Consider the following 13,075-nt stretch of genomic DNA (forward strand, 5'->3'; position numbering starts at 1 on the left):
GGTCCATCTTACTTTATTTTAAACGTGAACCAGCAAAACAATAAACAATACAACGAACGAAAAGCTATGCGTGCAAACACATGCAACGCAAAGACAACTTCCCACAAAAGACAGGTGGAAAAAGGGCTACCTAAGTATGGCTCCCAATCAGAGACAATGACAGACAGCTGTCCCTGATTGAGAACCATACCAGGCCAAAAAGCAAAGAAATACAAAACATAGATAGGGAACATAGAATGCCCACCCCAACTCACGCCCTGACCAAACCAAAATAGAGACAAAAAAAGGAACTCTAAGGACAGGACGTGACAGTACCCCCCCAAAGGTGCGGACTCCGGCCGCAAAACCTAAACCTATAGGGGAGGGTCCGGGTGGGCATCTATCCGCGGTGGCGGCTCAGGGGCGGGACACAGACCCCGCTCCACCACTGGCTCACCCCACTTTGGTGGCACCTCTAGAGCGGGGTCCCTCGCCACTGACCCCGGACTGGGACCCTCGCAGCGGGCCCCGGACTGGAGGGTGACTCTGGGAGCTCTGGACTGGAGGGCGACTCTGGGAGCTCCGGACTGTAGGCCGTCTCTGTCGGTTCCGGACTGTAGGCCGTCTCTGTCGGTTCCGGACTGTAGGCCGTCTCTGTCGGTTCCCGGACTGTAGGCCGTCTCTGTCGGTTCCCGGACTGTAGGCCGTCTCTGTCGGCTCCGGACTGTAGGCCGTCTCTGTCGGCTCCGGACTGTAGGCCGTCTCTGTCGGCTCCGGACTGTAGGCCGTCTCTGTCTGTTCCGGATTCTAGGCCGTCTCTGGCGGTTCCGGACTCTAGGCCGTCTCTGGCGGTTCCGGACTCTAGGCCGTCTCTGGCGGTTCCGGACTCTAGGCCGTCTCTGGCGGTTCCGGACTCTAGGCCGTCTCTGGCGGTTCCGGACTGTAGGCTGTCTCAGCAGGCTCCTGACTGTAAACTGTCGCCGGACGCTCTGGACGGGGAACTGTCGCCGGAAGCTCTGGACGGGGAACTGTCGCCGGAAACTCTGGACGGGGAATGCGCACTGGAAGCCTGATGCGTGGGGCTGGCTTTGGAGGTGCCAGACTAGTAACACGCACCACAGGCCTAGTGCGAGGAGCAGGAACAGGACGTACTGGACTGGACAGGCGCACTGGAGGCCTGATGCGTGGGACTGGCTTTGGAGGCGCCAGACTAGTAACACGCACCCCAGGCTAGTGCGGAGAGAAGGAACAGGACGTACTGGAGGGCTGGTCTGTGGAGGAGGCACAGGATAGACCGGGCTGTGGGGGAGCACTGGAGATCTGATGCATAGGCTTGCCACCAGTCTTCCAGGCTGAATGCCCACTTTCGCCCGGCACGGGCGGAGCGCAGGCATAGGACGAACTGAGCCCTCCCAGCGCCCTGGAGACACAGCACGCAGAGCTGGCGCAGGATACCCTGGGCCCGAAACGGCGTGCTGGAGACCAGACGCGCTGGGCTGGCACACTCCGCCCTGACTGGATGCCTACTCTAGCATGGCACTTGCGGGGGGCTGGGATGTAACCGTGCTATGAGCGCGTACTGGAGACCCCGTGCGCTTTACTGCATAACATGGTGCCTGACCAGTACCGCGCTGCCTCCGGTAAGCACGGGGAGTTGGCTCAGGTCCAGCGCCTGACTCCGCCAATCTCCCCGTGTGTCCCCCCCCCCAATTTGTTTGGGGGGGGGCTGCCTCTCGTGCCTGCTTTGTTGCCTTGCCTCATATCGCCCAGCTTGTCTCCAGGGTCCCTGTCCGTCCAAAATCTCCTCCCAAGTCCATGACTGGAGATAACTCCTCTCCAGCTCCTTACCCCGCTGCTCGGTCTTCTTTTGGTGGGAAGTTCTGTAACGTCATCTTACTTTATTTTAAACGTGACCAGTAATTGGGAAAACGAGACAAAACAAATGGAAAATGACAAATGGATCGGCGATGGCTAGAAGACCGGTGACGTCGACCGCCGAACACCACCCGAACAAGGAGAGGCATCAACTTCGGCCGAAGTCGTGACAGTTCTGATCTGTTTGGGGCGGCAGGTAGCCTAGTGGTTAGAGCGTTGGGTCAGTAACCCAAAGATTGATGGATTGAATCCCTGTGCTGACAAGGTAAAAGTCTGTCGTTCTGACCCTGAACAAGGCAGTTTACCCACTGTTCCCCGGTAGGCTGTTATTATAAATAAGAATTTGATCTTAACTGACTTGCCTCGTTAAATAAAAAAAAAAATACATTTCTTTTTAATATACATTGTTTTAATGTAGCCTAGGACTACTGGTTGTATGAATTTGGGATCTATCATCCCACAACTGTCCCAGAGTGTTTGGAATAGGCTCTCTTTCTCGACAACTGAACAATAGAATAGGTCAACTTCTCTACTATGGGGATAGTAGATTGACATAGGCTAGTGCTTTTACTGTTCGTTACTCGTGTTTTTGGCTGAGGAAAAGGAAATGTGGACTGTTATTCTAACGTCTTCAAAATTAAAATGCTGTCGGTCAAATGTCCGGTGCCAACGGAAGACACGGCACACACACACACACACACACACACACACACACACACACACACACACACACACACACACACACACACACACACACACACACACACACACACACACACACACACACACACACACACACACACACACACACACACACACACACACACACACTGACCAGGATGGTGGTAACTATGTAGGTCCTGTTCTGTAGGCCGTAGCTGCTGTCGTTGCTTCCTCTCATGAAGGTGGCTGTGCTCACGTACTTTTCGTCCTCATTCCAGTAGCCCACCTGATACACATACAAGATAAACAGACAAGTGAAAAAACTGACGGGCTATGAAGGAAACCTTGATTTGATCTGATACTGTACAGATATAATATGAGACTGCAATGAAACACTATTGGACATGAGTCCTCACATCAAATAAGATCCTACAAGGTCCCATTAGATCCCATTAGATTCTATAAGATCCTACAGATCTCATGACTCACCTTCTTAGGTCCAGAGGGGGCTAGCTCCATGACACTGACGGTGAAGTTGGTCCTGCGTCCTTTCTCATTGAACTGGATATGACCAGTCAGGCCATGGATACGCACCTAACACACGGGGAGGGACAGAATCAATAGAGCATCAATAACACAGAGACACAGGAAGCAGTTACCATCTAGGTCTTTAGGTGTAGGACTCATAATAAAGTAGTCTTCTTTTAGCCTCATCGACAGGAAACATCATCTGGAGTTCTGTTTCTTCAACAGCCTTGTCTGGATGTTCATTGGAGCATGTGTGTGTGTATTATGTGTGTGTATTATGTGTGTGTGTATTATGTTGTGTGTATGTGTGTGTGTGTGTGTGTGTGTGTGTGTGTGTGTGTGTGTGTGTGTGTGTGTGTGTGTGTGTGTGTGTGTGTGTGTGTGTGTGTGTGTATGTGTGTGTGTGTATGTGTGTGTACACTGATTGTTCAACACATTAGGTAAGCCTTCTCTTGCCATGACAGACTGACCAGGTGAAGCTAGGTGGAAGCTATGGTCCCTTATTGATGTCACCTGTTAAAGTCACTTCAATCAGTGCAGATGAAGGGGAGGTGACAGGTTAAATAAGGATTTTTATATTGAGACATGGATTGTGTTTGTGTCAGCCTCTGAATGGACAAGATAAAATATTTAAGTGCCTATGAACGGGGTATGGTAGTAGGTGCCAGGCGCACCGGTTTGAGTGTGTCAAGAACTGCAACGCTGCTGGGTTTCTCACGCTTAATAGTTTCCTGTGTGTATCAAGAATGGTCTACCACCCAAAGTACATACTGTACAGCCAACTGTAGGAAGCATTGGAGTCAACATGGGCCAGCAATGAATTGAGGCTGTTGTGAGTGCAACTCAATATTAGGAAGTTGTTCCTAATGTTTTATACACTCAGTGTATGTGTGTGAGTGTGTGCATGTGTTTAAGTGTGTAGTGTTTGTGTGTGTGTAGTGTGTGTTCAGTGCAGCATGTTAGTGTTGGCAGAATGATGGGTTTAATTGAGCGAGCGGAACATCAAACTCCTCTCTGCCCTCAGGCAGATGTCTACATTCACTCGGACCAGATGACAGCTAGACATAGCCGCAGAGACACTGTGTGTGTGTGTGCCTGTGTCCGTGTGTCCGGGGGGGTGTGTGTGTGTGTGTGTGTGTGTGTGTGTGTGTGTGTGTGTGTGTGTGTGTGTGTGTGTGTGTGTGTGTGTGTGTGTGTGTGTGTGTGTGTGTGTGTGTGTGTGTGTGTGTTCAGGCAGGTGGATGAACGTGTGTGCGCACAAGAGGGTGTGCAAGTGTGTGTTTGTGTATCCGTGTGTGTGTGTGTGTGTTTGTGTGTGTTTGTTTGTGTGTGTGTGTGTGTTTGTGTGTGTGTGTGTCTGTGTGTGAGTGTGTTTGTGTGTTTGTGTGTGTGTCTGTGTGTGTGTGTTTGTGTGTTTGTGTGTGTGTGTGTCTGTGTGTGAGTGTGTTTGTGTGTGTGTCTGTGTGTGTGTGTTTGTGTGTTTGTGTGTGTGTGTGTGTCCGTGTGTCCGTGTGTTTGTGTGCATCACTAAGACCACAGTTCCACAGAGCCACACCAGAGAGACCAGTGTGAGACTCAGAGAGGATCTGTCTGTTTAAAAGCTTAAGTCAACGGCCCAACTGAAATATACAACAACATCTAAATGACTACATCCAAATAGTAACATCGTCAGTATCAGAAACCAGCCCCCCTACTGCTAGCAGATATTGATCATCAATCCAGTTCACAGCATATTCCTCTGCAGGCACGTCTAGGGCAATTACTGATAATCACACAGCAACATGGATTTATTCAGGTTGTGTGAAAACCTACTGAGCCCTCTCTTTTCTGTTTCTCTATCTCTCTCTAAGGTCGTATCGGTTTGACCAATCTGACTTCAGATTCTGGGCATGGTTGCATAAAACATCTTAAGTGAATTTCCCCCTCATCTTTTCTCTTAAAGTTTCCTTTAACGCATCCTTAACTTTAAGTCAGTTCCACATTGACTCTGTACCGGTACCCCCTGTATATAGCCTCGCTATTGTTATTTTACTGCTGCTCTTTAATTACTTGTTACTTTGATTTCTTACTTTTTTTAGGTATTTTCTTAACACTGCATTTTTGGTAAAGGGCTTGTAAGTAAGCATTTCACTGTAAGGTTGATATCCATATGTATGCTAGCTGGCGACCTGTTGTATTCGGCGCATGTGACAAATACCATTTGATTTGATTTGACAACACATTTTAAGGTGAATTTCGCCCTTAATTTAAGTGAAAAACTTAAGTGTGCCCATGAGGTCCCTTAACCCTTAAGTGCCTCATTCTGTATGGATATCAATGTCAACAGCATTTGTGGAGGTGAGTATTGCTTTCATCTGCCCCAGTTTCAAAAGGAGCTAAACAATGGAAGGTGCACAATCCATGGCTGAAAAGCTAGCTGGCGAGCTAGCTACCTACTCTGTAAATTAGCTTGACGTGCTAGGAAGTAATATAAACATGTTTTATTATCTTCTGAATCAATTTGATTATCCTGTCTTGAATGTAGAAGTTTTATCTCCCAAAATAAATGTGAATAAGGTCATCTCCATGGTAACCAGAGACTCTTTCTTTCGTACATGCTTGCAAACTACCATAAAATGATGCCCTTAACTAAGGAAATGTTTGAGGACATGTGTTGACTTGAATCTTGAGTGACCTGGCTGCTCTGTCACCCTGTCTGTTTATTTCATTCCCATCTCAGAACATTGCATTATGAAACTCCTATCATATTCTATGATGATCACTCAGGAGCGTGCGTGCGTGCGTGCGTGCGTGCGTGTGTGTGTGAGAGAGAGAGAGAGAGAGAGGATGTATCCCTCATTTCTACCAGCAGAGTAGTGTGGGTGTACCTGTTGCAGGGCTCTCTGTATATCTATGCCTTGGCCCCAGGGTGCCGGCGGGTTGGCGAGGCATTCGCCTGCATTGCCACGGCGAGAGATGTCTATCCTCTGTTTCCGAAGGTTCTGGAATGCTGTAGACATCACCTTCACCCCATCATATGTCAACGCTCCGGTGTACTACAGACGTAGAAAGCAAGAGACAGAGGGAGAGAGAGAGAGAGAGAGAGAGAGAGAGAGAGAGTGACAGAGAGAGAGAGAGAAAGAGAGAGACACGTCCTCATTACACTTAAAACAACACATATTGAGAGGGTTTGGTCATGATAAAACTAATTCAAGAGGAAGGTGATGGAAACAAGTAACTCCAGAGACCGTTATAGAGAGATCAGAGCAGAGATCATTATAGAGAGATCAGAGCAGAGACCATTATAGAGAGATCAGAGTAGAGATCATTATAGAGAGATCAGAGCAGAGATCATTATAGAGAGATCAGAGCAGAGATCATTATAGAGAGATCAGAGCAGAAATCATTATAGAGAGATCAGAGCAGAGATCATTATAGAGAGATCAGAGCAGAGACCATTATAGAGAGATCAGAGCAGAGATCATTATAGAGAGATCAGAGTAGAGATCATTATAGAGAGATCAGAGCAGAAATCATTATAGAGAGATCAGAGCAGAGATCATTATAGAGAGATCAGAGCAGAGACCATTATAGAGAGATCAGAGTAGAGATCATTATAGAGAGATCAGAGTAGAGATCATTATAGAGAGATCAGAGTAGAGATCATTATATAGAGATCAGAGCAGAGACCATTATAGAGAGATCAGAGGAGAGATCATTATAGAGAGATCAGAGCAGAGATCATTATAGAGAGATCAGAGCAGAGATCATTATAGAGAGATCAGAGCAGAGATCATTATAGAGAGATCAGAGCAGAGATGGCCCTAAGTGTACCTTTAAGTGGGTGTGTGCGTTTAGGTGTGTACATGCGCACGTGCTTCCGATGCTCCCAGACCATGGAGCAACGTAAGATAGGCAACGGCACAAGGTCTGGGGTCAATGTTGGATTTTCTTGGACATTTCAAAGTGGGGAAAAAATCTACCAGGGAGGGTCCTCTTCAGACATACTCTCAACAAATCACGAGTTTGGGAAGCAGGGCTTAAAATGCTGCCGGAAATAGATACAGAAGCGGCATGATATGGCAGTGACATGACCAGAGAATCGCTTCCAATTTCCAACTCGTACTCTCTGTCCCAACGGACGCCGGAACTTGCACAGACGTGTTAAGCTGGAGCATTGGAACATTGAGAGCTGCAACCCGTCTGTCTAAAGAGACTAGTGTGTGCATGTATGTGGAGTGTAGGACCTTCAGGCGTCTCTTGGGGAACTTGGCGTCTTTGTTCTCGAACTCCATCCACTGCTGAATGGTACGGCTGACGTTCTGCTCTGTGTAGTTGACCAGCTGAAAGCCTGTGATGTTGGCCCCGCCTTTCCTCAGGTCCGTTAGATCAATGTCCAGAAAACCCTGACAGGAAGAAGATGCAGAGAGGACAAACAGACAGAGAGAGGATGGAGAGACGGATGGACACAGACAGACAGACAGACAGACAGACAGACAGACAGACAGACAGACAGACAGACAGACAGACAGACAGACAGACAGACAGACAGACAGACAGACAGACAGACAGACAGACAGACAGACAGACAGACAGACAGACAGACAGACAGACAAAAAGACAGACAGACAGAGACAGAAAAACAAGTTAAACATTTTGAGGAATCAATTTCTTTCTCTAGTTCCATTTTTAGAGTCATGTCTTTAGGATGAAGTGAAGAAATATGAAGGGTACTTTTTCAACAGGAGACTTGGGTAAATAGGTGTCCTACAGCTCACAGTGAATGATTTAAAACCAAGCATCGTGTAGAAATATAGAGGGATACAGAGCTGGCAGCCAGTATGCTTCTGTTAATAGAATACTAACTACTAATACTACTTCAGTGGTAAAATAAATGACCTTGGGTGTAACGGTAATTCTGCAGGGATCAGAAATCGTATGTTAAAAGAGAAACCACTCCAATATTAAATGTGAGAGATCAATATTCAGAAAGATAAATTTATAATCAGATTTATGGTGCGTTGCTACAGCGAGTGTGAGAAAGAGCGAGAGAAGGAGAGAGAGAGAAAGAGATGGAGAGAGGGAGGTAGGGAGGGCCATAGAAAGGGAGAGTGAGAGAGAGAGAGAGCGAGAGAGAGAGAGGCAGCGCAAGAGAAAGAGGGAGAATTGTTAAGTGTATACGTGATGAGAGAGTGTTCTGTACAAAGGCCAAAGCAGTGCAGTGGCTCTACATTGTAATTCCTGGTTGAAACTAAAGCAGGGAGAGAATGAGAGAATGCCAGGGTCAATCTCTTAATGGAAATGGCAAATCCCTCAGAGCAAGCTCTTATCCCAGCCCCAGCCTGAAAAGAAAGAAGTAACGAGGGACGAGAAGGAGGAAAGTAGAGAATGAAACAGACAAGATCTGTAAGGTTGAGGGAGAGGTCTAGGTTTAATCCCTGATAGAGTTGTGTTAATCCTGGACCTCCGTGCTGTGAAGTACAATGGAAGCACTTCCCTGGAACCCTTCAACACTGTGGAACACAATGGAAGCACACCTCTGGAACTGCTGCTAGGCTCCATGGTACAGAATCCCTCTGACTGTTCTTGGAGGGATGTGTTTCCAGAACACTAGTGAACTCAGTGTTCTATTTTAGAATCGTACAGTTCCACCGGGATTGGTCCATGGCAGCCATGTACAGAAGTACAGTAACCCTGTAAGGTAACTCTGTGTAGAGCACTACACCCTGCGCATACACTATCCCCATAGACAACAGTATGTCCTGCTTTGACTCATTGGGATAAACACATAGGATAGAGAGTCAGACAGAGAGAGAGATGCCAATGCCAATAAAGCCTCTTGAATTGAATTGAGAGAGAAAGAGAGAGAGACAGACGGACGGACGGACGGACAAAGAGACAAAGAGAGAGGGAGACACAGAGAGAGACAGAGAGAGAGAGAGAGACAGAGAGAGAGGGGGGATCGAGATGGGGGAGGGAGAAAGAGAAGACAGAGAGAGAGAGAGTGAGTAGGTAGCGAGAGACAGAAGGCAGATTCACCCCCTCAGCAGGTAATCAATCTGTCTGCATAGTGAATCAGATGCAGACAGAAGAAGTCACCCACAGAGAGACAGAAAGACTGATGTACAGACAGAAGCAGTCACACACAGAGAGACAGAAAGACTGATGTACAGACAGAAGCAGTCACACACAGAGAGACAGAAAGACTGATGTACAGACAGAAGCAGTCACACACAGAGAGACAGAAAGACTGATGTACAGACAGAAGTAGTCACACACAGAGACACAGAAAGACTGATGTACAGACAGAAGTAGTCACACACAGAGACACAGAAAGACTGATGTACAGACAGAAGCAGTCACACACAGAGAGACAGAAAGACTGATGTACAGACAGAAGCAGTCACACACAGAGACACAGAAAGACTGATGTACAGACAGAAGTAGTCACACACAGAGACACAGAAAGACTGATGTACAGACAGAAGTAGTCACACACAGAGACACAGAAAGACTGATGTACAGCAGGAGACTGAACAAGTGAACTCCCCAGCCTCAGATATTTGTGATTGGTAGTGAAAGTGGTGCTGTCAACTGCTCTGACCTTCAGCCTCCGACTGTGACTGTCTGTCTGGTAGAAGTTCCAGAACCACAGGCAACCCTTATTATATTGATCCCTGCCTGCCCTTTGATGAAACTTTCTGTGGTCTGGTATTCTTAACGCCATCAATCAGAGCTTTCTTCTCTTTCTCTTCTCTTCCTCCCTCTTCCCCTTCTCTCCCCCTTATGCCTAATGGGCCCTGCTCCCTCCACCCCCTAACCCCCACTCCTCTCCTTTTCCACCCTCCTTTTACCCCTTCTCCCTCTCATCTCCTCCCCCCTTCTCCCTCTCCTCTCCGTCTCTCCTTTCCTCCCCCTCTCCTCCACTGTCCTCTCTGTCCTCTCCACTGTCCTCTCTCTCCTCCACTGTCCTCTCTGTCCTCTCCACTGTCCCCTCTGTCCTCTCCACTGTCCTCTCTGTCCTCTCCACTGTCCTCTCTCTCCTCCACTGTCCTCTCTCTCCTCCACTGTCCTCTCTCTCCTCCACTGTCCTCTCTGTCCTCTCCACTGTCCTCTCTCTCCTCCACTGTCCTCTCTGTCCTCTCCACTGTCCTCTCTGTCCTCTCCACTGTCCTCTCTGTCCTCTCCACTGTCCTCTCTGTCCTCTCCACTGTCCTCTCTCTCCTCCACTGTCCTCTCTGTCCTCTCCACTGTCCTCTCCACTGTCCTCTCTGTCCTCTCCACTGTCCTCTCTGTCCTCTCCACTGTCCTCTCTGTCCTCTCCACTGTCCTCTCTCTCCTCCACTGTCCTCTCTGTCCTCTCCACTGTCCTCTCTCTCCTCCACTGTCCTCTTCCTTCTCCCTGAAGTATCAACCGAACCAGGTGTCCATATGTCTCAGTTGAATGGTCAGAGGACAGAGAGAATGAGAGAGAAGAGAAGAAGAGATGTGTGTATTTTTCTGCTCCATGTGTTAGCTAATGCAGTGCACTGAGCTGAGCAGGTTACTATAGAAACCGCTCCTCATGGACACGGAGGTGGAAACATTTGATATAGACCTCCTAGACACACACAGAAAGACTAAGAGATGGAGACATTCACAGAGACAGGCACAACACTTTCCCCCTCTCATAGAGGCAGACAAGCAGACAAGCAGACACACACACACACACACACACACACACACACACACACACACACACACACCACACACACACACACACACACACACACACACACACACACACACACACACACACACACACACACACACATACACATACAATAGCTGTGCTAAGGTAGAACACAGAATAGTAATTTTAATAGAGCCATTATGGAGATTGCAGGTGGTTTCGTACCAAACTTTATTGCTTTCACAGCTTTCTAATTTACACTTCAATCTAACAAATTGACCAGATGAGAGAGAGATTGAGATAGTCCCAGCAGTGAGCCAGCATATTAATGTTGTTATTACCATGTGTGTATCCCAAATGGCACCCTGTTCCCTATATAGTGCACTATAAAGGGGAAAAAGTAGAGCACTATAAAGGGAATAGAGTCCCATTTGGGACACAACGTGCATTCTGTTGACATCCATTTTCTGCTGTTTTTAGTGTCTTTGGGGAGGTTGTATGAGTGGTGCCCTGGGACGATCACAGCGGACAAAGACAGCTAATGCACATTACCCTGCACACATTTACTCACTGACCCTCTACTGTCTATCTGTCTGTATCTCAGTGGCTGGCGGCTGAGCGTGTGTGTGTCGGTGTGTGTGTGCGTGTGTGTGTGTGTGTGTGTGGTGTGTGTGTGTGTGTGTGTGTGTGTGTGTGTGTGTGTGTGGGCTCTGCAGCACTCTGTATCGTCCCAGTCATTCAATCAAGGCAGGGGTTTCCATTCCTTTTCGAAGGCTCTACCAGCAGCAGGTTATTAGTGGCAGTATGAATGATCTGACTCAGTAGACTACAGAGACGTCGATACAGAGAGTTTGTAGAGGATTATTTCGATGGGCATAGTGGTTAGTATCTCTCTCTAGAGTTAGTCGCTGAAGAGGGAAGAAATGTGAGCAGTGGAATCTGTTGTATCCCTTCAGAGAAACCTGAAACGGATTTGGTGCTTGTAATGAATAGTTCCAGTTGTATGTAGGGTGTCCAATCAAAACACATCTTTTGACCAATAAGTAAAATAATATATTCATTGCGTGGAAACGCCTTTTAATAAAAAACAAATGTCTCTATCATAATCCATACAAAGGAGGTTTTAGCCTTGTAGGATGGCCAAGATCAGGGTGGCTTAATCACTGGAGGCCAGAGGAAAAAAGTGTTAAAAAAATCAGGAAAATAGAATTGTCAGCTGGGTTGAATGCTGAGTGAGAATTAAGGCTAACTGACAGGCTCACCGTTGAACTCGCCATCTTTCTTCTCCAATACGGAGGACATAAAACACTAGAGGCAAGATAGATATTGATTTTGAGACATGACATGAAGCATTTTCATATATTAGTATATGGAGTTCATATTAATGGGAAGTTCAAGTTATTTTTCAAAGATTTCTAAGAAAAACAAGCGTATCTCTGGGAAATGTCAACGAACCACTGAGCGTTCCATAAGCTTTTTCTTTTCACATCCTTTTACATTTAATTAGGCTCGTCTCATGTTAATTTAGCTTTTTGTCAAATCCTCAAAACTCGCTGCGAGAAGCAGCAACGAACTGTCAACAGAGCTCGCTGCTTATTATTGGATGTATTATGTTACGAAATAAGACTCTTTAGATTTAATGAAAGAACCCACTGAACGATTCAGAACATGAAGAATCATATTTGTCTTGATAAAATGTATTTTTATAAGAAAAGGAAGTCACATTTGACCATATTGTATGTCTTATTGCAGTTTCAATATCATGTTGACTCTAGAGAGATACCCAGCCAGGTCATCCGTGACCTTCCATGTCTGAGGACATTGGGAGATGACATAGAAACTGGCCACTAGGGGCAACAGTGAGCTCTGTTACCTTCAAGTAGGTTTCAGTTTTGGTGTTGTGGACGTGGATGGTGGATGGGCATAAGCATAAGGTTTCTGGTTCAAATTCAGCCATAAAAAGTTGTTTTTTAGATTTTTGCTTTAAGCCTATGCCAAACCTTAACCTTTACCTTAACCATTAGGAGTTAATGCCTAACCTTAAATATTTGTAGTTAATGCCTAAACGTAACCTTTTGAAATTTGACATTTGCAACAACTTCAAAATTTGACATTGGAGAAAAATTGATGAATGCCGTGAGACTAAGAGCTAGATGCAATACCTTGGGATGTATCAGATATATTACACAGAGAGAGAGAGAGATAGTAGAGTAGAGAAATAGAGATAGATACAGTAGAGATATAGAGAGAAAGAGAGATATATATAGAGAGAGAGATAGAGATATACCTGACCACTGTGACAGACCCACAATTAAGGAAAGCTCTGACTATGTACAGACACTGTAGGCAGTACTGGCTCTCAAGAGAAGACAGGCTATG

At 46.6% G+C, this 13,075-nt stretch overlaps 1 protein-coding gene across 3 annotated transcripts in view; it reads right to left on the reverse strand.

Moving 5' to 3' along the window:
• LOC106604348 (glutamate receptor 1) overlaps positions 1-13,075 on the reverse strand; it is a 171,646-nt gene that overhangs the window by 84,047 nt on the left and 74,524 nt on the right. For all 3 annotated transcript variants that reach the window (XM_045717945.2, XM_045717944.2, XM_045717946.2), the window contains exons 6-9: positions 7,272-7,430; positions 5,913-6,080; positions 3,007-3,111; positions 2,690-2,803 (exon numbers count right to left, since the gene is read on the reverse strand). In XM_045717945.2, the coding sequence (XP_045573901.1) occupies positions 2,690-2,803; positions 3,007-3,111; positions 5,913-6,080; positions 7,272-7,430 (546 nt within the window). The remainder of the gene's footprint in view (positions 1-2,689; positions 2,804-3,006; positions 3,112-5,912; positions 6,081-7,271; positions 7,431-13,075) is intronic.

This window comes from Salmo salar, chromosome 05 (genome assembly GCF_965601325.2).
Source record: "Salmo salar chromosome 05, fSalSal1, whole genome shotgun sequence".
NCBI classification, from domain to species: Eukaryota; Metazoa; Chordata; class Actinopteri; order Salmoniformes; family Salmonidae; genus Salmo; species Salmo salar.